Genomic DNA, 24,229 nt, shown 5'->3' on the forward strand with positions numbered 1-24,229 from the left:
GGATTGGAAACAATAGCGTAGAAGATGACATATGTATCTTTCAAAGCAATGAATGACCTCTCTATCTGTTGTGATTCTAGAAGAACGAGAAATTTCCTCATTTCCCTCATCGTTTTCTGTTCGTTGACTGAATCATCATGCTCCATTCTACTCCTTGGATTACAAAACCTTTGGCTATACCTTGGAAACTCAACCATCACCACACAGACCCAAAGTGTAATGCTTCACAATTGGAAAACAGCACTCAAGAGTCACTTACTCCAGAAGAGTTATCAGTTGTTGAAATATTTAAGCAAGCCAGGCTCTCCGTAGTCCACATCATAGCGTTGGAGTCAGCAAGAGACTTGCTTAAAAAGGAATGGGAAGGAATATTTGGGCTTCCAGGAGAAGAACAAAACCCGAGAGGTGCAGGAACGGGTTTCGTTTGGGATAACCAACACGTGGTAACCAACCATCACGTCATGGCGGGTTCCAAAGAAGCCAAAGTGAGGTTTTTTGACTCGACCGAGGAACTGGAGGCAAAACTGGTGGGTACAGATCCCGACCACGATATTGCATTGTTGCGTTTGGTTCAGTTGCCAGAGATGGGTATGGTGCCTTTGACGAGAGGCATTTCAGAAAACCTATTGGTAGGTCAACGTGTCTATGCCATCGGAAATCCTTTTGGGTTGGAGTATACACTAACAACAGGAGTTATTTCGGGATTGGGAAGAGAAATTGCTTCGAGAGTGGGTAGACCTATGTTTAATATCATCCAAACAGATGCTGCTATCAATCCTGGCAATTCAGGAGGACCACTGTTGGATTCTCGAGGAAGACTGATTGGTGTGAATTGTGCCATTGCTTCTCCTTCAGGAGCTTTTGCTGGTATAGGATTTGCTATTCCTGTGGATACTGTAAAAAAAGTAGTGGAACAGATTAAGCAGTATGGAAGAGCTATTCGACCTTCTTTAGGAATTTTCTTTGCACCAGAACAACTTGGAAGAAGATTAGGTTTAGAGAAAGGTCTTTTAATTCTCTATTTACGACCCGATGGTCCTGCACAGAAAGCTGGTTTATTAGCAACGAAGAGAGAAAAAGGTTCTGGAAGACTTATCTTGGGAGATATCGTAACCAGTATTGATAAGCATTCAGTGAATCGTGCTGTTGATATATATCGAGTGCTGGAAACTATGAATGTTGGAGATGAAGTTGTTTTGGAAATTATTCGGGATGGTCAAAGGATAGAGAAGAAACTAACTTTGGAAGAAATGGTCGAAGATAATAAGCAAAAGGGTTCCGAATGGTTTCATAGACGACAGTTGACTAGTCGTTTATAATTTTATTTGCGAAATAAATCATAGATGTGTTGTACAGCCGTCTTGTTGTCTTAAAAATTATTCTAATTGGAACAAGTTACAAGTTTGTAGAAAATGTAACCACTCATTCACTCTTGAATGATTTTCCTGTTTCCAGTCCTGAAGCAAAAAGTACAAAGTATAGTAAAATGTTTGGCATCGAGTATCCGAAATATTTTCCTTGAGCAATACCAACAAGTCATCATGACAACGATTTTTAGCCTTTTCTAAGATAAGATAAAGCAACGTTCTCAAAGAAGGAGTAAAATGGGATAAATTCGGTAAAACTCGGAAACAAGATATCGACATCGTTCTTTCGAATATTAGTTCTCCTATGTAACTTGACAAGTTTTTCAATGGAGTGGATGACCATTTCTCTCCTTGTTCCATTCTCTTCCAAATTTGCCATAATGAAAATTGAAAAGCTTTCTTATATCTCGACGAATAAACACATAAACGCTTAGTCAGTGCCACATAAAAGGTATTGAATTGTCGTTCATGACAACATCCGAATATCACCATATTGGCAATTTCAAGTAATAATGATTTCCTTTTTCCTCCATAGGCAACGAGTCTATGTTCAGCATCAACGACGTCTTCAGATGTCATGATCATTCGAAATATATTGCGACGTGTATCCGTATTCAGTCTTTGCAATCTAACAAATTGATCAACAGAATCCTTTTCCTCTTGCTTGATTTGGCTAATCTCCTCCTCTTTCTTGATGGAAAGCTTCGGACAGTCAGCTTTCAAAAGATCTTTCTCCTCTTTACTCTTGTCGTTATAAAGTATGCGACCATCTTGCAACTCTTTCAAGGAAAATTGAAGACGACGATCAGTACGAAAAGATGACGAGGCTATCAGACTGGCTATCCACGGAAATGATGGGTTACTATCTTTGTTTACCAGTTTGTTATCTTTCCAATCATAAATCAATTCTAAAATCATTTCTAAACGAGTAGAAAATACTTTAGACATATGAGCACTCTTTCTTTGGGCTTCTGCATTTTCACGAATGTATTCGATGATGTGCTTCAAAGCTTGAGGATCATCCTTACGCAGTTCCACTCCACAACGTCGAATCATCACTAACAAACACTGGGCAGTTAGCTCCGAAAGATTGCTCGCAAAATAACGTATGAGTTCGTAAATCACTTGGCAATGAATGACTTGCAGCTTATAAAGCTCCATTACCAATACCAACAATGAAAATATATCCACATTGGAATCAGAATCTTGTAAAGCTTTAACATCCTGTGCATTTGATTGGTATGAAGATATTATTTGCTGCACCAATGGGTACACTAGACGAGTAGAGATAGAGTAGTAATCCCTAAAATGAAAGAAAGCTACAATTGCAGCAAAACTTGAAGCATACTTTTGGAAATAAGTAACTCAAGCAAAGAATTATAGTTATACATACCGGATGTACAGAAGACACCAAACTCGAGTGATTATTGAGCGATTCCAATAAGAGTCTGACTAGGGAGGAGTGAAAGTGTTCCCTTTCAGTTTCATCGGATAAAGACTCCAACAAAGCCTCCAAACTCCTAGCAATACTTTCTGCGTTGCCTTCCGAAACTCGATTCAAGAGAGCCCGAATCTTTCGTTGCAGTGGAACCCCGTTTTTCAAAGGACTTGGGTTTGCAGAGTTTTGTGTTTCAACTTTTGGGGTTGGTCGATGAGTTTTCTTCTTTCCTGATGAAGAAGAGAATACCTTCTTGAACAACGTTACAACCACTCTCGTGCTCTATCGAGAACAAACCTACCTTTGTCGGTGTCCGTGATACTTTTTGTTGAGGTCTTCTCTTGACCAGTTTACGCTCTTTTCTTTTTCTCTTTCGCTGTCGAAGAGCCCATAAACTAGAGTCTTTCAATCCAGTTGTCTTTGACTTGTCTTGTTCCAACTGTTTTCTTAAAGCAAAAGGCAATACCACTTGCTGCTTCATTCTCTGCTGCATTGCCAAATTCAGAATGATCTATAAAGTATCTTATCGTATGTCATATACACTAAATGATAAAGAATCGGAATACAACTAGACAGAAAGTACACATGTATTTCAAGTTACAATGAAACTTAACAACTATCTAAATATTTCTTCAACAATTTTTCAGAACAAGGGTTGGACAAGGCAATCTTCGCTTGTCCGCTCTTCTTTCTATACTGAATCATTTGTTGCCGAATATCCTTAGCCAACACTTTTCCAAGTTCTACACCCCACTGATCGAAAGAATTAATATCCCACAGGAATCCTTCCACCACAGTTCGATGTTCAAATATCGCCAAAAGTTGTCCCAATGCAAAGGCATTCAACTTGGTTAAGAGTAAAATTGTACTTGGACGATTGCCTGGGAATGTACGATGAGGAATTAGATATTCAGCAATTCCTTCCTTCCTACATTCTTCCGCAGTCTTTCCCAATGCCAACGCATCCGGTTGGGCAAACAAATTGCACATCAATTCATCATGTGCACTTATTTCATCTGTAGAAATATCTTGGTGACTGTGAATATATCCAATAAAATCGGCAGGTACAATAGTTTTTCCTTGATGCAATAACTGATAAAAAGAATGTTGTCCATTGGTTCCAGGTTCTCCAAAGTTGATAGGCCCAGTAGGAAAGGAAACCACACTTCCATGACGATCGACACTCTTTCCATTACTGACAACGTAGACTATAATAAGTCTATGAACTATGCAATGATGATGTACACGTACCTTTCCATATCGACTTGTTGAATATGGGCAGGAAAACGCAACAATGCCTGACTATAAGGCAGCAATGCTCGAACAGGATAACCTAGAAAAGTTCGGTTCCATACTCCAACTAGTCCCATTAATAGAGGAATATTTTGTTCCATAGGAGTATGGACAAAGTGCTGGTCCATGTCTTGTGCACCATCCAAGAACTCACGCATAGTATCGAATCCAAAGTAGAGAGATAACGGCAATATTCCAACTGCAGAGCAAACAGAATATCGACCTCCTACCCAATCCCAGAAGCCAAATGCATTCTCAGGATCGATACCAAAGTCTCTCACTGCTTCCAAATTCGTACTTACTGCAACCATATGATGGGAAATACTGTCCTCTGAAAGAGCATTAATGAACCACTGACGAATATTGCGGGCATTTCGCATCGTTTCAGGAGTCGTAAAAGACTTGCTTACTATGACAGCCAAAGTTTCCTCAGGATTCAAGCCTTGAATAACTCGAAAGTAGTCTACAGGATCAACATTCGATAGAAACCGAAGACAATAACCATCAGCAGCTTTCTTCGCTTCAGGATCCGAACGAAGCGCTTCATATACAAACTCTGGACCAAGATAGGAACCACCAATTCCTATAGAAATAAAGTTTTTGATGGGTTTGTTGGTGAATCCTCGAAAAGTTCCCTCACGAACGCGACAGACAAACTGTGAAATCTTGTCTAGGACTGCATATATTTCAACCATAACATTCTCGCCACAAACTTCGATTCTTTGATTCCGTTTTGCTCTCAAGGCAATATGAAGTGCCGCACGCTTCTCCGTGTCATTCACTTGTTCCCCTTTAAACATGGACTTTATCCTTTCCACCAACTGTCTCTCTGTAGATAACTGGAACAGGTGCTTCAAAACTTCTCTATCAATCTTCTGTCTAGATAGATCAAGTATGATGCCATTCTTTTCGATCAAGCAATATTGTTCGCGATGAGGTTCCCTTAGTTCAAATAAATAAGAGAAATACAAAACTAATTTTTCTTACGATATTAGGTCTTTCAAATGCACCTTTTGAATTTTGTTGGCTAGAGTTGCTAGAGTATCCCAAGTATTTCCGCTGGACATGTTGTATGACACCGTAACCTCAACAAATTCTTCTCAAAAGATGCCTCAGGGGCAAACTATTTGAAGAGGTCTTTGGATTTATCCGTTCTCCTCCTTTTGTAGGCCGTTGTGGAGTAGATTGTCTCTTGCAGCTCCTTGTGGATATTTCGACAACTTCTTCTTGTTTAGTCAACAAAAAGGGTTTCATCCATGCAACGTGTCGTAAAAGGGAGCAAGTCCCCTTCGGAGGGTTTGACCAAGAGTATTTACAGTGAAGTGACCATAAAGGCCGCTGAAATTGTAAACTTGGTATGCACCGTAAACTTGGGAGTCCGCAACTTGGACTTGAAAACCATTGCCATTAAAGCGAGAAACGCGGAGTATAACCCTAAGCGTTTTCAAGCAGTCATTATGCGTGTAAGGGAACCCAAAACAACTGCCCTCATTTTCAGTTCTGGTAAAATTGTGGTAACGGGAGCGAAAAGCGAAGAAGAGTCTAAGCGGGCTGCCAAAAAGTTTGTGGTAATTGTCCGAAAGTGTGGATATGAAGAGGCAAAATTTTCTGAGTTCAAAGTTCAAAATGTAGTTGGCACAAGTGCAGTGGACTTTCCTATACGTTTGGAAGCACTTGCCCAAGCACATACGCAGTTTTGTACATATGAACCAGAATTATTTCCAGGTTTGGTCTATCGTATGATGGAACCTAAGATTGTACTATTAATATTCGTTTCTGGAAAGTTGGTACTAACTGGTGGGAAAACAAGAAAACAAATAGATGAAGCTTTAGAAAAGATCAAAAACGTCCTTGTTACTTTTAAGAAAACAAGGTAAAGGGTTAAACGTGAATATTTTATCGCAAATTTTTCTCTTCTAGTTACTCTGCGGCTTGTGAAACACTCTTTTAGATAAAGTGCGCGAATTTTTTTTAAAATGTGTTTTGTAGCTTTTTTCTCTCTCCTTTTTGGCGCCTAATAAAAGAATGCACGCAACGCTACTTTCACTCTTCCAGAAATTATTGTTGCAGCACGAGCTGGGCGCATGTGGCCTGAGTGTGGTAAATAAGCTTTTCATATTACTTGTTGATGCGATTTCCTGTTTCTAGAAACGGCAAGTTATCTACTCTTTCTGAAGTAGCTTCTTCCGAGAGTGGTTTTGTGTCCTCTTACTGTGGTGATAACTCAGTTGGGGAGGACCTTGAGACATCGAGACGTGCAACTGTTCATTCGGAAAATTTCCGAAAATCTAGTTTCAGAAGGAGGAGTTCGAACTTCTTTCGAATGTTGGTTCGGTTACAGAACTTGAGAATGCTACTGTCCTACTTTGCTTATTTTGTGCGCTGGTTCACGAACAAGACGTGGCTAAGAGGGTTTTCACCAAAGGGAAGCTTGTTGAAGCATTGGAAAGAAGAGTTTTTTGTTGAACTAGTTCTGTTGAGAAGAAACTTTTGGTGGATATTTGTCCTGTTTTTTAGCGTTGTATTTCATAATTCTTGCTCCAACCTCGCGTACTATTTGTATAACGAGGCTGAAGCGTACAAGTTGGCACCACTTCACGATTGGGTCTATGAGTTTCTTCCAAAGTTTTCGAAACCGTCTATAGCGGAATGGATATGTAATGCTAGTTTTTACGTTATCAATTTGACGATGGTGGCAGTTGCTTTACAGCCCTTCTTTCGTTTGGACTATGTGTATAGTAGACTATCACAGGATATATTGCGTTCCTGTTGTTTTTCTCCTGTTACGGAGTTGGAGGATAATAATACGGACAGTGCTAGAGAAGGTAGCAGTGTAGATTCTTTTTGGTATAATGGCGGAGTTCGTATTGCTTCCATCCACATGATAAGGCGTTTTTCTGCTGCTTATTTTGTTGGTTGTTTATTGAGATGTACAAGTTTTTTGATGACAACACTACCAGGAACTGCCGCTCATTGTTTACAGGAACCATTGGGATATTACGATCCTAACAAAGCTCCTGGTTCGTGGAAAGATATTCTATGGAATACCAATTGGGAAACGAAATGTGGAGATTTGTTGTTTAGCGGACATTCACAACAAGGTATATTGGCGACTCTTATCATTCATCGTTATTGTTCTCTGCGCATTTTGGCATATCTAATGTGGCCGATTTTGCTCATTTTTGAATATACAATTGTAGTTACTCGGAGACATTATTCAGTGGATGTTTTAGTTGCCATGTATGTTATTCCGTTGGTATGGTATTGGTTAAGTCAATGTTCATTACTAGACGAAGCGAATGATCAATGGGTTGTAGAGAAAGTCCTGAATAAGATGAATTTGTATAGATATGTAAGGGACGACTCAGAAGCAGATGTAGTTGTTTAAAGAAATATTTAGATGGATATACCACCATTTTTTATTTTATAAAAACGCAAAACTTGTAAGGACTAAAGTTATTCGTGTTTACTTGCAAACGAGAGTGGTAGGCCCATTGTTTTGGCTATCGTTTCATAGTCTTCCGAATCCTTTGAGTGAGCAGCGTATTGTTCCTCTTCAGAGTGTTTCATGTCGGTTGAGTCCGATTCTTCTTGGCTCCTTATGATGGCCACATCACCATCTTTATATCGTGACAACTTTTCAATTCTACTCTTTACAGAGTCCACATCTACTCTTTCTACTCTTAACGACATACCTAAATTCTTTTGATGTATTCGACTATTGAGATGGTTTAAATAAGCATTGGAGTCTTTCTGTAACACTTTACATATTTCACAGTAGAAACCGCTATTCTTGTCTCTCAATGAGGAAACTACAGTTGCCTTTCCAACTCTTTTTTCAAAGTCCAACTGATAGTCTCTTCTTTCTAACCACGACCGAGTAGGTGCGAATGGGTCGTCTTGTTCCGGTTGCTTTGCTTTCTTAGCTCTTTCTCTTTCATTCTTTTCGTCTTGTTCTTTTTGTTCTTTCGCCTTTACTTCAAAAAAAGCCTTGTCCCAAGTTCTTCTACCTGTCACGTTAGAAACTCGTGCTTTTCCTTTATTCATTTCAAACTTTTTATAAACATCCATCCAGTCTTCCACAATTTCTGGATTGTGGATCCTCATTATCATGAACGGCTTTGTCCGATACTTCAAACAAGTCAAAGGATATTCCAAGTATTTACAAAATTATGCAGTCGATCAATTGGTATCGAGTCGATCACTATCCACTGCTTCACAACGATATACCGTTACCTTATTTCCCGGCGACGGTATTGGTCCCGAAATATCTAAAGCTGTACAAGATGTCTTTGCTGCAGCAGAACTTCCCATCGATTGGGAAGTATATCATGTTTCTACAAAGTCTGTAAAACCTGGAGAAGATTTGATTCCAAAGGAAGCTTTGGATGCTGTGAAAAGAAACGGTTATGGTTTGAAAGGTAAGCGATAAGACAAACTTTCAAAGACATATCCGCGTAGAGATTTATGTAGTTTTGGAGGATTAACTTTTATTATTTTCTAGGACCGTTGGAAACGCCCATCGGAAAGGGACACAAGTCACTCAATCTGACACTAAGAAAGGCACTTTCTTTGTATGCCAACGTAAGACCCTGTGTGAGTGTACCAGGAGTAAAGACTAAATATGGTGAGAGTATCCTTGATTATGATGGATTTGGCTTTTTATTTCTTTGGTTATAGAGAATGTGAATGTAGTGACTGTTCGTGAGAATACAGAAGGAGAATATAGTGGTTTGGAACATATTGTTTATCCTGGTGTGGTAGAAATGATCAAATTGATAACGAGACAAGCTTCTCTACGTGTTGCTAGATATGCTTTTGAATATGCCAAAAACAATCAAAGAAAGTAAGAAGAAAGTGATATATACTTTCTGAATGAAACCTCATTGAATAATATCATAGAATGGTAACTGCTGTACATAAAGCTACCGTCATGAAAAGAGCAGATGGACTATTTTTGGATTGTTGTCGAGAAGTGGCACAACAATATCCCAATATTCAATATGAAGAAATGTTGATTGACACTTGTGCTGCACATTTGGTACAGAATCCTTCACGTTTGGATGTGATGGTTATGCCCAATCTGTATGGAGATATCATAAGTGATTTATGTGCTGGTCTCATAGGTATATTTATTTCTACTTTTGTGACTCTTTGGGACAGATGGATGATCGTTATTTAGGTGGATTAGGTTTAACTCCATCAGGAAATATGGGTGAAGCTTGCATGTTGGCAGAAGCTGTCCATGGTACGGCACCTGATATTGCTGGAAAGAATGCAGCCAATCCTACAGCGCTGTTATTGAGTTCACTTATGATGGTTCGTCAAATGAAGCTCTTTGAAAAGGCAGATATCATTGAAAATGCAATCTATGATGTATTAAAAGAAGGAAAGGTAAATAGGAAAGAGTGTCTTTGTATGAAGAAGACTAAAACCTTCGAGGTACGTACGAGAGACTTGGGTGGAACAGCTACTTGTACGGATTATACTTTGGCCATTGTGGACAAAATTCGCAAGTCGCTTCAATAAAAAATAATAATAATCCCATTGTGTTTTGACCAAAAAGTATGGCAAGTTCCAGTCAACAACAACAACAAGAAGAAGAAGAAGACTCAAAGTTGGATCATATTTTGTCGCAAACACTAGAAGAGTTTTCAATTAGTGACAATGGAGTAAATGAAAGTGTTCCCAATAGCTCGGACCAAGATAGGAAGGATTATACTTCTTCTTTAGAACAAGTCTTAAATATGTTGTCCCAAGAGGAACAGACAAAAGGGTCCGAAGACTATGATCAATTGTTACAAAGTCTTGTTTCACAACTTTCCACTTTGGAAGGTGAAAAAGGAGGAGAAGAAGCAACAACTGATGGTAGACAAGAGGAAACTCAAAGTGGTTCAAGGGATTTTGTGGGTCAAGAACAGCGCAACACCGAAGACGACTTGGAGAATATTATGCAAGTCATAGTCAAACAATTATTATCCAGAGAAATACTACAGGAACCTATGGAACAACTTTATCTGCGGTATTGTTCGTGGTTGGATGAGAATGGGAGTTCCTCAGAAGACTATGAAAGATACGTACAACAGAAGCAATTGGTGTATCAAATATGTGAAGAATATCGTGGAGAAGGAGACACTGATACAGTCCTACAGTTGCTACAAGAAGTAAGTTGAGAAGTTGGTTGCTTGGTATATGCTAAGTTTGAGTATATTAGATGCAAAGTTTGGGTGCTCCTCCTCCCAATGTTATTTCACAAGTAGAAGAAGACAATGAATCAGTAGATTCGCAGTTGAGAGATTTACAGAATATTCAATGTCGTAATCAATAAGAGTGTCGTCTTATGGATATATATATATATATATATAGATAGATAGATAGATATATAAGAGAGAGAGTCTTTATACTCAAGTCCACTAAGGAAAATGAAAATGAGGAGATACAATATCTGCAATATCTTTGAACCGAACCAACTGTTTGTTTTTTCCAATTATTTGTTGTTGAAGAGAAAATAGAAAGGCAAACTCCTCATCATCGCAATGGTGGAAGCTGGCAACTATATCTTGTGATTTGGATTGTTTATAAGGTGGTTGAGAATAATAAGTATCAAAAAAGCTTTTAGGATCGACTGCAATGAAATGTGTTCCCATAGGAACTATTTGGATTCCTAGTTCTTGAAAGCAAAGACCAATTTTGATATCACCAGCCCAACAATCTTGAAACCTTTGCATACACCAAGGTATCATATCCATCAAAGCCTCCAAAGCCCAGTAATTGACAATTATTCCAGAACCTCCATGTGCAAACCAAGGATTGAGAGTTCCATTTGTCATACCACTTGGATCATAACCTTCACATAATGCTACATTAAACTGATTACCCATATAAATAGGAATCTCTTCTCTCATCGCCTGTTGAAAAATGGGATGTTGTAAGATAGCTGCCAAACCATCTAAGAAGAAGAAAGTATCATCGTCACACATGATATACCAATCCATATAAGGAAACTTTTTCCACAACATATGAAAACCTGGTAAATTCTTTTCTCGGTCTTGCCTATACTCATTTGAGAACCCATTTCTCTCTCTCTCTCTCTCTTATCACTTGTTTTATAACTTACCACCAACCAGTTTTAGTTTGGTCTACAGTTACTTCCAAAGTTTTCTTTTGACTAGAAGACGAAAGTAGCAAAGGTTGTCTATTTTCTAGAAAAGTTTCCAGCGACAATCCTACTGATTCGAACATTTCCTTCAACCCTACTGCATCATATCTAGAATCTGCCAGGTCACTCACAACCAAATAGTTCTTTGCTCTTTGTAGCCAAGTGTTATTGGGATTGGGAAATCTCTCTTCAATGACTTCCGCTCCAGTTTTAATAGCAAAAGCAACTCTACTGGACAGTGCCTCCCAATTAGCATCTTTATCACTTCCCAGGTTGGTATTGTCCACTTTATCCTCCAACACAGAATAAAAGAATCCATAATACAATCGACTTGCACTCCATAGGAGAGCCACTGCAAATATCAGTATGATAGAAATAAAGATATAGTTTCTCTTCAAAAAAGCTAAAACACGGAACTGGCCAGTTATCCCTTGTCCACGTCCCTTTGGCTTTTCTATATTTGTTGTATTGGCGGATATTTTGTTCATAAATTGCTTACTTTTCGAGTGACGGCTGTTCAGTTTTCCACTGGTCACTTTTTGATTATTCGTTGCATTGCGATGCATCAACGACTTATTCCCATTTTAGGGGAGCAAACTGAATGGGGTTCCTCATCCATGCTACGTGGAACGTATTGATTGGTCTTCTCAAAGGCTGGCTTGTCTCTTTGACATCTTATAGTGTTCATGGAAGGTGATCTATAGTAGGATGTATATGAAGGTCCATTTAAAGTTTCTTTCTTTCTTTCTAAAAGTCATTTTCTGAACAGACAAGTATTTGAAATAAAATGACAAGTTTATACAAAGACAGACAAAGAGTATATATCTTACTTTTGTAAAGCACAAAAACAAATCTGATAAGAGTCATAGACGTTGCTCTCTAAGTCTACTCCGTTATTCAGTGGAAGAAACGGTTTCACTCTTCTTTTCCACGTTAGACTCCAAACGTTGCCGAACTTGGGACAGGGTAGGCGACAAACTCAGATGAGAACACTCGTCACTATCTCTTACAGAAGAGTAACATCTTGTGGGGGTCACCGAAGGAGTGGCTTGTCTGCTCAATTCTTCTATTTTCTTTTCCAATTGCCTAAAGATACCGTCAGTACTAACCTTATCACTCCCCAATACTTAACTGTTTCTCTACTCTTAGTTCATCCAACTGTCGCTGCAAACGATTCACTATGAATTCTTGTTCTTGTTCTAGTTGATTTTCTATATTCACTTTTTCTCTACGTAACTGTTCCAGTTTTTGTTGCAGATTATTGGTCAGATATTCCTCTTCTTGTTCAATCTGCACTGCCAAGCGTTCTTTTTCTTCTTTCAACTCTGTTAGACGCTTTATCAATTTATTAGCTATATATTCCTCCTCTGCTTCAATATGAGTTTGCATAGAAAACGAGAGTTGTTTCATCTCTTTCAATTCTTGTTCAACTACTTTCCTCTTGTGTTTTTCTGCAAATAATTCAGCTTTGAGTTGAGACAACTCGTTCAAAAGTTCTTCGTAACTTGGCTTCTTTGCTTGTAGGTCTTGTTCACTATCTCCCAGTAGGTAACTCATTGTGCTACTTTTTAACACACAAGTCTCTCTTTCAAAGTTATGTGGACATGTCTTGAAACACTTGTGTTCAAACGAGTCTTGTTGGGCAAACCCTCCAACCCATAATACCACCACCACTACGCCTTCCACAAATCATCCTCCTCCAATCATTACTTTTCATTTTCTTTCTCCTCTAAAAGCATCAAGTCTTTACAATCTATATATTCTGTTCTTCTTATCCAAATGGATATTATAATAACCATGGGAATATAACAACAGAGAATCTTTCCAACTCAATGATCATCTTATGTTTTATTTATCCTTTCAAGTGTTTCCTCATCTTGTTTTGATACATGAATCTTGTATTATCTAAAAAAGTTGTATTGTTCTTGACAAGTTTTGTGATCAAAAAGAAATTCAAACTCTTTTTCCTTAGTTGGAATAGTTATTTTATTGATTAACAAGGGCCTTCGACATGTCCGTTTGGAGTCAAATATGTCAAACAACGGGTAACTTGTTAAGAAAGAGTGGTCAAGCTCTAGATAAAGTTGGAGAACAATTTCAAGGTGTTTATGCCTATAAAGAACTTTGTAAGTGTTTTTATTCTCCGATGGAAAATCATCATCTCATCTCGTTCCCTTTGTGTGTAGTGAGTAGGCACCACCGCATGAGAGCCATTCTTGACAAGAAGCCATTGCTTTCTAGTCAAGTATTTGTTGCACCTAATGCATCCGTGATTGGAACAGTCGAGTTGGGACCCAATAGCTCTGTATGGTATGGCGCAATCGTTCGTGGAGACGTTGCTTCGGTTAGTATCGGAGAAAACACCAACGTTCAAGATCGTGCTTGTATACACTTGTCAAAAGGTGATTCTATGTTTCAAGGTGGATTACTTAACAACTGCACAGAAACCGTGATCGGGAGCCGAGTCTCGATCGGTCACGGAGCTATCATTCACGGAGCTCATATACAAGACGAGTGTATGGTAGGTATGGGCGCCATTCTTTTGGAAGGATGTAAAATATCAAAGCACGCCATAGTGGGTTCAGGTAAAGACTTTCTTTTTTGAGGAATCAATCTTTTTAGTTTTCTAGGTGCGGTTGTTCCTCGCAAGGCAATTATTCCAACTGGAGAGCTTTGGGCAGGTTCTCCAGCTCGCTTTGTACGAAAACTACTAACGGAAGAAATTGATGCTATATTACAATCTGCTGAGGATTACACTAACTTGGCTGCAGCACATGCAGTGGAGTGTTCCAAATCTTTGGAAGAGATTGAATCCGATAAAATTGCCAGAAAGTTGCGGTCAGAGTTGACTGCCGATCATGCACCAACAGCGACAGATGAGGAAATTGAAGCCATAGTACAAGAGGAATTGAGCTTATTTCGGAAACAAGTGGAGAAGTATAAGCAACTTACAGCTTAAAAAAGTCTCTAAAGAGCAAAGTCTAATAATAACGTTTTGGAATGATATGGTTTGGAAATGATGATGATAAATAGAGAGAATATGGACAGTAGTCTTCTTGTATTTTGGTCTCTTTCTTTGTCCAATCATTGGATACTGCAAATCATATTTTATTGAATAGTTTATTTTTGTGGTGGCCAATCCACTATCCAAGGAACACTCGTATTTGATTTGTTCTTTTTGCTTTCCCCGTGTTTTTTCACCATTTCTTGAAAATGAAAATAATCTGATGGTTTCAAATGCATTGCGGAACAAAATGCTTTTTCCATGAGTGACAATTTATCATGGTCTTTCATAGCTGTGGTAATAGTCATCGGCTTCCAATCTGTGTTCGATGATGCAACAACTTTGTGAGGTGTCGATGATTTTTTCGTTTTCTTTTTCTCTGTATCTTCTCTTTGGCTCGTTTCACGTAAAGGAGAATGATTCATTCGTTCCAAATGTTGTTCCAATTCTTCCACACGACGCATAACTTGACTTTCAAACTCTTCCGCCTGTTTGAAATCACAAATGCCATTTGCTCGATAGGACAATAAACGAACCAGTTCACTTCTATATGCAATATCTTGTTTCACAAACTGTATAAAGCTGTCCAATTCCTCTTTGGACAAAAACTGACCAAAGTTGAAAAAAAGCTCCATCCATTTTCTATCTTCATTGCCAAGTTGTTGTAAGTCTTCCTTGAATTGGTTGGCATCATACATTTTCCATCTCAAGACTGCATCCTTCTTACGCTCTCTTTCCTGCAACTTGATATCATATATTTCCAACAGCTTCAACTTCAAATGTCTCTCTTCTAGAGTGTCATCTTCTACTATCTGCAGCTCTGCTATGGTTGCTTCTGCATTGTCATCATATTCGACGTCAAAGTCCTTCCGCTTTGGTAGAAAACCGGAAAGAATCGAGCTTTCATCTAGAGATACTTTAACTGGAGTGACTTCCTGTGTTGCTTGTTCAGTTTCTTTTGATTCTTGTGCACTTTCGGGTTCTTCTTGATCCTTCATAAAAGTCGCAGTGGCCGTCGTCTTAAAGTCCAAACTCGGAAGAGGCGCAGTAGCACTTTGGAGATAGACTTGATGGTAGTGTTGCTCACATTTGCTTTTGGATTTTGTTCGGACGTATTCAGACACTAGTTGCCAGTTGTGTAAGCCATACATGAGCATAGCGTCAAGTAAATTTTCTTCTTCCTCTGCTGTCCAACCTTGACAAAATGGGAACTCTGCGATATACGATATGACTCGATAAGGATGATACGACCGGTGAGGATATATTTCTACTCCAACCGAAAAACAAGGAAGACAAAAGTCAAAGTTTGGGCATTCTGCACAACGAAAGTACAAAGTGCGGGTAATATCCACTCCACAATAGTCACAAGTACACTTAGGGCCAACTTTGATATCTGTTCTGCCCGACCTTCTTGCTGCCAAAGGAGAAGATACAGGAACCACTTCTACTGACCTTTTTCTCTTTTTCTTGGAACTTGTGCTTTCCAACATGAACCACCACCAAAACACCCCCCCTCTCTTTTTGTGTAATTGATTTTGGATGGATACTAAAGACGCACCATCTGGAGAGTCTTTTAATAGGCAAAGAAAGAAGCGCTCCAGGTTTACAGACGCTCCTGACGACCAAGGTGACAATAATAAGTTAGAACTGGTGGAAAATGGCTCAACTTTTGACACCAAGCCATCTCAAAAGGAAACACCGGAAGAGAGGATTGCAAGACTACAGACAAGGATTGCGGCAAAGATGAAAGCTTCTAAAGTTTCGCTTTCCGAAAATTCCCTATCCCAAGACCCCGCAGATGCACAAAGGAAACAACAGCTGGAAGAGGCAGCACATAGGGCTCGAATGTTGGCTGAAAAATATGCACAAACTTATGGATACAACTTACAAAGTAGCGGTGAAGTTGACTCTTCGGTGAGCAGTGGGAATATTTCCAAACCATTGAATAGCACGCCAGGTGAAACTGTCCGCGGGCTTTCATTGGAGAAGATACCCACAAAGCCTGTAAGCACTTTGAAACTAAACGAAGAAACTTACAAGCAAAATCGTCTCAAGCGAGTGTTGAAAGTAGACAAGTCAGATTTCATTGAGACTGATCCAAGAAAGAACCCTTATTATGATCCACGAGTGAAAGCTAGTAATAATCGCCTTTTTAAAAAGTCATTGGAGTTTTTACCGGAGGGTTTTTACCAAGAAAAGGCCGAACGTATGAGAGAAAAGGCAGAGGCTGACGCTATGAGAGCTGAAATGAGACGTCAAGCAGCGTTGGCAAGTGAAGCTGGAGAGAATGTGGCTGCGGCTCTGTTATTGACTGAACAAAAATATTTTGAGGATCCTCCAGATGTCGAATGGTGGGATATTCCTTTTCTTTCCAATGAAACTTATGAAGATATTGTTAGCGGACAAATAAGATTGGAACGAATAAGTCATTATATTGAGCACCCGGTACCTTTAAGAACACCTCGTGATCGTAAGCAGACTCCCGTGATGCCTCTAATGCTTACAGAAAAGGAAAGAAAGAGATTGAGACATCAGCAACGTGTTGAACGTGCTAGAGAAGAACAAATGATGATACAGATGGGTTTAAAGGCACCTCCACCTCCAAAGGTGAAATTGAGTAACATGATGAGAGTTTTTGGAAATGAAGCCGTTCAGGATCCTACAAAAGTGGAAGCACAAGTCCGAGCACAAATGGAACAACGTAGACAGGAACATGAGGCCGCAAATGCTGCTAGAGCATTGACAGCAGAGGAGAAGAAGGAAAAGAGAGAGAAAAAGATAAATCAGGATCGTGACAGATTTGGTGTATGGGTGGCAGTTTTTCGCGTCATTTCTTTACAAAAACCTCAGCATCGATTTAAAATAGATCGGAATGCACAAGAATTACGTCTATCGGGATGCTGTATCATTTTTAGAGATTGCAATGTCATTGTTGTGGAAGGTAGCTTCAAGTCCATTCAGAAGTATAAAAAGCTATGTTTGCGAAGAATAAAGTGGACAGAGGAAGACCAAGACGAAGAAAAGCTGACGGGGAATGATATGACGTATCCTATGGAAGAAGAAATATCTGATACAAAGAAGTCGAATTGTTGTGTTTTAATATGGGAAGGCGCTGTGATGAGGCCTGCTTTTAGGGATTTTCGTTTTGCTACCATTCCAACAGAAGAAGCAGTTCGTTCATACTTTGAAAAGCATCGAGTAGAACATTATTTTGATATGGCCATAACTTATCCTATTCATGACTTGGAATTGATAAACCAACAAACCAAACAGGCTTTGAATATATAAAAATCCATTTTCGCCTTTTTTCTTTTGAATTGGCGCCATTTCTTCTTCCTCTTTTTTTTAGGAACTCAGCGCCATGAAACAATTATGTTTCCTAAGATCTTGAGTCGACACAAAGAATGGTTATCACTTCCACTCGCTTGGAAAGGTGGACAGTTTATTTTATTAAAGTTATCTTACGTACCCGACAGTTCTGCTCTACAAAAAGGTCATGTCGAAAGTACTGTAGCTTCGTCGTGTAATAATGTAGGATGTGGCTTCCTAGTGGAACTGGTTGCATATGTAGTAAAATACAGACATGTCTTTTCCCACACAGAAGATAGAAAGTACAATCAACCTCTTTCTATGGAAATACTCTCAAGGATAAATCTTGGTCTTTCTCAAGAAGATTTGCAGTTGAAAGTGCCGGAAGCTCCTCACTTTAAGATATTAGATAGTCGAGTTGTCAAATGCCTCAACTCAAAAAAGTAAGAAGAGCAGCTTTTTTTGTGTATTTCTCTAACCGATGGCAATACAGGATCATCAGTATATATGTCTTTCAAGTCGCGGACAATTCTAGCCACTCTTGTTATTTTATATCCCAAGTTGAAATCACTAAAACAGGGAGTTTGCAGTGTGAAAAATACAAGATCGAAGAAAATATTATATCGGAAAACTCTATAGGTGATCGCTGGGAAGCAATAATTGGAGATGGACCTCTTGTTGCCTTCGTTTGTGGAAAACGCTTTAAAATATTTTCTCTACAGAGAAACAATGTTTCAAGTGAAAGAGTAACAGATTGGACTCTTTCACTCGAAGGACATATGCCAGAAATAATACCCAGAGAAGATCTACCATTGATTCCTCTCTTTGTCGAACAAGGTTTACTATGTTGCTCTCTTGTAGACATATCATCGTCATCATTTGCATTGGTTTGTTGCTTTTGGAGCGAACCAACGAAGAGTTTGCATTTTATGAAATTTCCATTCCCTTCTGGAGTCGTAGCACTTTGTAAAGAATGGATTCCATATAAAAAACCTTCATTGTACGTGTTGACGGAGAATGAAATCTTTGAATGGAACTATATCTCTTTCAATTTGGAGAACACTTATGTAGGTGACGTAGAAGCAGAATTCAAAAATGTTGGACTCAGCGAACTTTGTAATCTTTCAAAAGATGTCTTCTTGACACCCATTAGTTATCGACAGAAACAATATTTGTTCCTTTTCACATCTGGAGTTGTTTCTTCGTATATACAAGTCATCGATTTTGATAATTCTTTCCATCTAGTGGCAAATCACAAACTACCGGAGCCTGGAGCTTTATATGTCTTTTATGCTGGTGAAATTTGGATGTCTTCTGAATATTATGGCGACGTACATTCCAATATCTTTACGTTTTGTAGAGTATCTCATTGTCTTTCAGAGAATTCTGAAAAGGATTTTCACGACGTACCCATTTCAGTTGACATGAGTCAAGCACAAGAGCAGTTTTTAAAGTCATTGACACAACGAATAGAAAAGGCAGAGTTGTGGATTTCACAAATTCGTGGAAATTCTGCAAGAGCCTTGCGTTGTATAAAGTGTACATACCACAGCAGAATTACCGAAGGCACTGAAAGATTCCTTGACGAGAAACCAGAGTGGATGACACGAATTTCAAGTTTTCAAGATTCTGATATCCTTTCAGAAGTCTCACTTTCTAAAGAACAAATTTATCTTGGAAGTTTTTTCTCATGGAAGAGAACCAATCATGGACGGGAGAGAAATCTAAGTCCTTGCTTTGTGAGAGATGAACTTTGTTATCGAACTGATTTAGAGAATATTACCAATAGCTCGGTAGTTTCATGTATTGTATTTGCAAGAAATGGAAGACGGGTGCCGTTTGTGCAGTTCTTATTACGTGAAGGCACTTTGTTAGAATTACATGTGGAATATTCGCCTCTTGTGCCGTTTGAAGCTATTGATGTGTTGATTGTTTTATCTTCTGATACGAAGAACGATTTCGTTCAGACAAGACACAAGACCCAAAATGATTTTTGTAGTCATGGAATGCATTTTGAAAACTCGAATACCTTGTTATTGCATTTACTGAAACCAGTGTTCAACGATACCTGTTCATCTGTTACAAACAAAAGTATGTCGATAGCCTATTCTTCATTTACACGTTGTTTGTTTGTTTCTAGCATTTGCGACATTAGTTTAAGAAAGAGTAGGTATCTTTCTTGTTTTGTTTATGAATCTCATATCTCTATCTAGTTGATTTTCGTAAATGGGACTTGTGTATTCTTTTGGATGATATTCTTGTTCTTCGTTGCTCGGGGGAAGATATTAAGACACTTATCCATGGCATGCTTGCTACGATACCTGGACTTTGTTGTGTCAAGGACGACATTGAATCTTCTTTCTGGTTGTCCAATATGAATCATTTGTTGGGTCTTGAAATATTTTGGCACAACTGGAAACAAAAACAGATATATCTGACCATGTATTGTAACTCTAGGGAAGTTTTTGACTCCATTTGTTCTGAACTATTGGCATGTCTTCATTGTCTGGGGCCTGTAAGAGTGAAGGATGTCTTGAATGAGAAATTCTTTTCAATTTTAGATTTATCGGTAAAAAAGCTGAACAAGGAATGGAATTATATACAAAACGTTGGACTAAGTCAGGTCAGTCCTCATTCATGGTTCTCTATTGTCGAACAAACAGATCAACAAATGGTTCTCTTAAATGCCTACTCCAAGTGGAACTTGGTCTCTCATCGTTTTCTGAAATATGACAAAGAAAGTAGATGATGCCATGTTTTCATTGTAGAAGATGAAAGGATACTCTTCAACTGTATGTGATTGCTCGCTCATCGACATATTATGTTTTTATCTCTGGCGCTGGCAACACTATCACTTATACCTTTACAAAATGAAAGTGACGCGAATCAGTGTTTTTGTTTGAGACATGAAATTGTTTTCATAGATGGAAAGAATCCATATAGTTATTGGAGTTGTGAGCAAACCAACATCATACACGTTATATCAATTTTGTGCTTTGAAGACCAAAGAGTTGCTTGTATTTGACACAAAATATTCGTTTTTTTTGTATGGGCATCTTAACTAACTCAAAACATGAGCGAGATTTCTGGTTTGTCTTACTTTTCGAGAGTTCAATGAATCACTAGTACAAAGAGTCAGTCTTAGCCTGGTCTCTCGTATGCTTTTTTTCCACTTGAGGCAAAATAATATATTCCATTGAAGCATTGAAAGGACTGAGATGCTGTAATCCGATTACGAAAACAAATTTTAAGAGTTGCAAGCAATTCAATTGATTTTCTAAGACAATTATTGTACAACCGTATTGCTTTTTCATTTCTAAATGAATCTTCAAAGAAGCCGATAGAGCTATATTGAAGCTGGTGGTGCCTCCAATATGTTGGATGATAATACATGAAGGGAAGAATCTTGCTTCGATTTGGAAGCCAGTTCGTATCTCATGCTATTGCTATCTCTGAAACCATTCCTATTTGATAGAGTTTAACGACCTTGTAAGAAAACAAATCGACCAACAGGCAACAACCTTTGTTATGTAGGTTACCACTTACAAAAATTCAACCAGTAAGACAGAGCCTATTGCATCTTGTTTGGAGTGATATAGTTTGAACATTTCCATATCTTTTCAAAAGATGGTGGTAGCCATATGACACTTTCTTCACAAGCACTCGAATAACTTGAAAACAAAAGATATAACCACAACTATAACGGAATCATCATTCATGTAGTTGTGAATAGTCTGTATCCTAAAGGTTGTATACTTCAGCTCTACTAAAGTCCAAGGATCCATCGAATGCATGAGACTGCATAACGATATATTTTGAATAAGACAAGACAATGACGAAATCGTTTCCTTAGCTTTCAAGATATAATAAGAAAAGGAGGAAAAAGTCGATTATTTATTACTACAACTTGAAATACAATTCTGGTTTCTTATCTTTTCGAAATTCCAACCAGTTTTCCATTCCTTTTTGAGCTCTTTCTTTCCAAATAAAAACTTCTTGACCAAATCTATAGTCTTTTAACATTTCCAATAAATCCTTTAACAACATACTAGTTATCCAACCTATAAAAATGCTATTCCATAATGAAGATGTTTCTTGTTTCTCTGAAAAATAACGTTGAAAAATAGTCTCCGTGTACTTTCCCAATGCCAATGCAAGCGAAAGCGACCACAAATTGACCCAACATCTTGTAAATGTACCAACATTTTGGTGCGACTGAAAATATTGTTGATATTCATCACAAAGTTGAGCCATACGAGTAGCTGTGGATAATCCGATAGCTTCCAATATGTCCAACCGTCGAATTCCCAACATCCAACGATTCCAACGAGCTTCACTATTGGCTATTTCTTCTTGTGCTTGAGAAATTCTGTATTGATATTCTTCCAATAAGTGTTGTTCTTCCCTTTGGAGAAGAGATGTGGAAATTATATTTTGCAACACGTTATATTTTTCCATAGCATTTTGTTCCTCTACTGATGCTTTCTCTAGTTCTAACAAGGCATGACGTACATTTTCATCTTCAATAGCTTCCCAATTAGACAAATCCCAATCTGTACTTGACTGTATGTTTGTGTTCCATGTCGCTCGTTGTTTGTGGAATAAATAAAGTATATTATTTATACCATTCCATGGATGGATAAAAGAACTCATCAGTGAAACCAGTGCAGTAAATAACAACATAGGAAGCCTTATACTCCATAAAGATGGCTTCCAAATGAAGTTTTTCCCAAGTACAGAAACAGAACAACCTCGACTCACAAAACGAATACAAGTGATCAACATCATTCCCATGAAAACACTTCCGATATCCATAAGCCACTTTCTCCAATCTACTGTTGGAAAGGGTGATTGTGTTTCGGTAAATAAAAGTGATTGCAACTTTTGTACCCAACGATCAGCCAACGATAATGCTTCCAAAGCTGATTGTTCCCTTTGCTTCATATCTATAAAAGAAGGAGATCGGGAAGCAACAGAGTACAAGTTCAATATACGGCTGGACTTGAGCTCTATAGCACGAGCAGCTTCTTTAGCAGCTTCCAATAGATCTTTTGAAGTAAGTGTCTGAAGACTGGACGAAGAGTTCGAATCATTGGATATGGGGTTAGAAACTGCAAAATATATGCAAGGTGCTAAGATTAAAAAGCCACTTTTCAAAAGTTTTCTCCAACTCGTTGATTGAGAATAGTGCCTTGTCCATATTTCAGTTGTGAACAACCTTTCGCCACACCATTGAATACCCATATCGTTGCTTTTAGTGAATGTATAGTGGAAACTTAAACAAGGCTTCCATAAACAAAGATTATCCAACACTTTTCGACTCCATAGTTTCTGTAACCGAGTCCAACAACCAACAGATCGCATGTGCAACAATTCGTTAAGAATCCAATTGGAATAGAACATCATGGAATGCACAAACTATTGCTTATGGAGTCATTCATTTGAGGATTTCACAATGTGTTGAAAGCGTGCTCTCATAAATATTATTTCCAGTATCTTATGATAGGGTTGTTTCTTATTTCCACAAAATGGACTCTTTTTTTTATGACAATCATAAAAGGAGGAAAAAAAGTGTAAAAAGAGACTTTTTCAGATATGACGCAATTCATAAGAAGCTGGAACTTTTTTGTAAATAAGTGAACTCAATAAAAAGAGGCAGTGTCTCGTAATGAAAGCGAATCTCCTCTTGAAGCTTCAATGACAAGTTAATCTCTACAGGTTATATGAAGTTTGAAAACTCAAGACTAGTATGATTACCTGGATAAGAATGAAAGTCCAGGTGGCAACAAACCCCATTGGATGGGACTTTTTCGCATCTTGTATACTGTACTTGGTTATATTTGACCAGTTAGTTAACGATAAAAACTTTTGAAAATAACGAAACATTTTCAAATATATTTTGTGCTTTCTAGAGGGTTGTTTCCATATTTGTTGGTAGATTCATTATTATTATTATTATTACCATCAATCTTCCAAAATGTTGTTATAATTGAATTGAGAACAGCGCCAAGTCAGTTTGAAAAAGTCCTTCCATAGTATAATACAGGTTTTGAAACTTTGGAAATGTGAATCTTTTTCAGAAATAGTTCATATGCTGTATCAAAACGATGACAAATGCTTGGTTGGTCCTAAGTTTTCTTTTTGGTTTTATGAATAGATTCGAAAACTCGTCTATTGCTTTCTTATTCGATTCTTCCATACAGAGAAAATATTTTTTCTAAACTATAACATGGAGTAAGGTCAATACGGTGTGATTTTCTCAACTTTCCTTACTAGAGATACTTCTACCATCTTCATTTGATAATGAAATGTTGTTTTTACGATACATGCATTTCAATTTATTGTTATCAGGGAGCTTGGAATTACAGAGAACCCCTCAATACGCTCTTCTAATCGGATCAAAAGGTAATGCCATATTCTTTCTGACGACAAGTAAAAGAAGATTCAAGACAAACATGAATATATGTGGCAATAAGTTGTCAAGTTTTGAAGGATATCCAAAGTCCAATCTATTTCATCGTTTTCAATGGAAAAATAGTCGAGCTTTCAATTCAGAGTTCAGCCTAGTTGTTTATGTCATCTAAACCATGCAACTGTGGTAAGAAGAATAAATTTGCTCAAGTTTGATATAGTTTTTGACAGTGTCTTATACAACAGCA

At 38.1% G+C, this 24,229-nt stretch overlaps 15 protein-coding genes across 15 annotated transcripts; 8 read left to right on the forward strand and 7 right to left on the reverse strand.

Annotated features, from left to right (window-relative positions):
- The first annotated feature begins 98 nt into the window (after positions 1-98).
- Gasu_55030 (serine-type peptidase (DEGP1)) lies at positions 99-1,352 on the forward strand. Its single transcript, XM_005703396.1, has one exon. It carries the CDS (start codon positions 138-140, stop codon positions 1,317-1,319), a length of 1,182 nt encoding a protein of 393 aa, XP_005703453.1. The 5' UTR covers positions 99-137; the 3' UTR covers positions 1,320-1,352.
- A 1-nt stretch (position 1,353) lies between these two features.
- Gasu_55040 (uncharacterized protein) lies at positions 1,354-3,318 on the reverse strand. The gene is made up of 3 exons (XM_005703397.1): positions 3,107-3,318; positions 2,761-3,054; positions 1,354-2,714 (listed from the first exon to the last, which is right to left on the reverse strand). The coding sequence occupies exons 1-3, from the start codon at positions 3,296-3,298 to the stop codon at positions 1,377-1,379; spliced, it is 1,824 nt and encodes a 607-aa protein (XP_005703454.1). The 5' UTR covers positions 3,299-3,318; the 3' UTR covers positions 1,354-1,376.
- Positions 3,319-3,333: 15 nt separating this feature from the next.
- Gasu_55050 (glucose-6-phosphate isomerase) lies at positions 3,334-5,198 on the reverse strand. Its single transcript, XM_005703398.1, has 3 exons — positions 5,086-5,198; positions 4,057-5,040; positions 3,334-4,000 (listed from the first exon to the last, which is right to left on the reverse strand). Exons 1-3 carry the CDS (start codon positions 5,163-5,165, stop codon positions 3,415-3,417), a joined length of 1,650 nt encoding a protein of 549 aa, XP_005703455.1. The 5' UTR covers positions 5,166-5,198; the 3' UTR covers positions 3,334-3,414.
- Positions 5,199-5,218: 20 nt separating this feature from the next.
- Positions 5,219-6,135, forward strand: Gasu_55060 (transcription initiation factor TFIID TATA-box-binding protein). Its single transcript, XM_005703399.1, has one exon. The coding sequence runs from the start codon at positions 5,355-5,357 to the stop codon at positions 5,973-5,975; it is 621 nt and encodes a 206-aa protein (XP_005703456.1). The 5' UTR covers positions 5,219-5,354; the 3' UTR covers positions 5,976-6,135.
- Positions 6,136-6,148: 13 nt separating this feature from the next.
- Gasu_55070 (uncharacterized protein) lies at positions 6,149-7,519 on the forward strand. The gene has a single exon (XM_005703400.1). The coding sequence runs from the start codon at positions 6,227-6,229 to the stop codon at positions 7,484-7,486; it is 1,260 nt and encodes a 419-aa protein (XP_005703457.1). The 5' UTR covers positions 6,149-6,226; the 3' UTR covers positions 7,487-7,519.
- A 4-nt stretch (positions 7,520-7,523) lies between these two features.
- Positions 7,524-8,178, reverse strand: Gasu_55080 (U4/U6.U5 tri-snRNP component SNU23). The gene has a single exon (XM_005703401.1). It carries the CDS (start codon positions 8,167-8,169, stop codon positions 7,555-7,557), a length of 615 nt encoding a protein of 204 aa, XP_005703458.1. The 5' UTR covers positions 8,170-8,178; the 3' UTR covers positions 7,524-7,554.
- Positions 8,179-8,188: 10 nt separating this feature from the next.
- Gasu_55090 (isocitrate dehydrogenase (NAD+)) lies at positions 8,189-9,649 on the forward strand. Its single transcript, XM_005703402.1, has 6 exons — positions 8,189-8,519; positions 8,603-8,725; positions 8,779-8,944; positions 9,001-9,224; positions 9,281-9,492; positions 9,541-9,649. The coding sequence occupies exons 1-6, from the start codon at positions 8,210-8,212 to the stop codon at positions 9,625-9,627; spliced, it is 1,122 nt and encodes a 373-aa protein (XP_005703459.1). The 5' UTR covers positions 8,189-8,209; the 3' UTR covers positions 9,628-9,649.
- A 9-nt stretch (positions 9,650-9,658) lies between these two features.
- Gasu_55100 (peroxin 19-1) lies at positions 9,659-10,479 on the forward strand. The gene is made up of 2 exons (XM_005703403.1): positions 9,659-10,262; positions 10,313-10,479. The coding sequence occupies exons 1-2, from the start codon at positions 9,666-9,668 to the stop codon at positions 10,424-10,426; spliced, it is 711 nt and encodes a 236-aa protein (XP_005703460.1). The 5' UTR covers positions 9,659-9,665; the 3' UTR covers positions 10,427-10,479.
- Position 10,480: 1 nt separating this feature from the next.
- Gasu_55110 (uncharacterized protein) lies at positions 10,481-11,838 on the reverse strand. Its single transcript, XM_005703404.1, has 2 exons — positions 11,216-11,838; positions 10,481-11,151 (listed from the first exon to the last, which is right to left on the reverse strand). The coding sequence occupies exons 1-2, from the start codon at positions 11,821-11,823 to the stop codon at positions 10,512-10,514; spliced, it is 1,248 nt and encodes a 415-aa protein (XP_005703461.1). The 5' UTR covers positions 11,824-11,838; the 3' UTR covers positions 10,481-10,511.
- Positions 11,839-11,978: 140 nt separating this feature from the next.
- On the reverse strand, positions 11,979-12,958 carry Gasu_55120 (coiled-coil domain-containing protein 6). The gene is made up of 2 exons (XM_005703405.1): positions 12,390-12,958; positions 11,979-12,343 (listed from the first exon to the last, which is right to left on the reverse strand). The coding sequence occupies exons 1-2, from the start codon at positions 12,812-12,814 to the stop codon at positions 12,151-12,153; spliced, it is 618 nt and encodes a 205-aa protein (XP_005703462.1). The 5' UTR covers positions 12,815-12,958; the 3' UTR covers positions 11,979-12,150.
- A 270-nt stretch (positions 12,959-13,228) lies between these two features.
- Positions 13,229-14,319, forward strand: Gasu_55130 (uncharacterized protein). The gene is made up of 3 exons (XM_005703406.1): positions 13,229-13,383; positions 13,444-13,842; positions 13,888-14,319. The coding sequence occupies exons 1-3, from the start codon at positions 13,269-13,271 to the stop codon at positions 14,214-14,216; spliced, it is 843 nt and encodes a 280-aa protein (XP_005703463.1). The 5' UTR covers positions 13,229-13,268; the 3' UTR covers positions 14,217-14,319.
- A 30-nt stretch (positions 14,320-14,349) lies between these two features.
- Positions 14,350-15,768, reverse strand: Gasu_55140 (transcriptional adapter 2-alpha). The gene has a single exon (XM_005703407.1). The coding sequence runs from the start codon at positions 15,749-15,751 to the stop codon at positions 14,378-14,380; it is 1,374 nt and encodes a 457-aa protein (XP_005703464.1). The 5' UTR covers positions 15,752-15,768; the 3' UTR covers positions 14,350-14,377.
- Positions 15,769-15,778: 10 nt separating this feature from the next.
- Positions 15,779-17,579, forward strand: Gasu_55150 (small nuclear ribonucleoprotein family protein / snRNP family protein). Its single transcript, XM_005703408.1, has one exon. It carries the CDS (start codon positions 15,801-15,803, stop codon positions 17,547-17,549), a length of 1,749 nt encoding a protein of 582 aa, XP_005703465.1. The 5' UTR covers positions 15,779-15,800; the 3' UTR covers positions 17,550-17,579.
- A 49-nt stretch (positions 17,580-17,628) lies between these two features.
- Positions 17,629-20,399, forward strand: Gasu_55160 (uncharacterized protein). Its single transcript, XM_005703409.1, has 3 exons — positions 17,629-18,013; positions 18,064-19,736; positions 19,784-20,399. Exons 1-3 carry the CDS (start codon positions 17,634-17,636, stop codon positions 20,317-20,319), a joined length of 2,589 nt encoding a protein of 862 aa, XP_005703466.1. The 5' UTR covers positions 17,629-17,633; the 3' UTR covers positions 20,320-20,399.
- Positions 20,400-20,783: 384 nt separating this feature from the next.
- Gasu_55170 (uncharacterized protein) lies at positions 20,784-22,968 on the reverse strand. Its single transcript, XM_005703410.1, has one exon. It carries the CDS (start codon positions 22,932-22,934, stop codon positions 21,471-21,473), a length of 1,464 nt encoding a protein of 487 aa, XP_005703467.1. The 5' UTR covers positions 22,935-22,968; the 3' UTR covers positions 20,784-21,470.
- Between the last annotated feature and the right edge of the window lie 1,261 nt (positions 22,969-24,229).

The sequence above is a fragment of the Galdieria sulphuraria genome, assembly GCF_000341285.1.
Source record: "Galdieria sulphuraria unplaced genomic scaffold scaf_56, whole genome shotgun sequence".
NCBI classification, from domain to species: domain Eukaryota; phylum Rhodophyta; class Bangiophyceae; order Galdieriales; family Galdieriaceae; genus Galdieria; species Galdieria sulphuraria.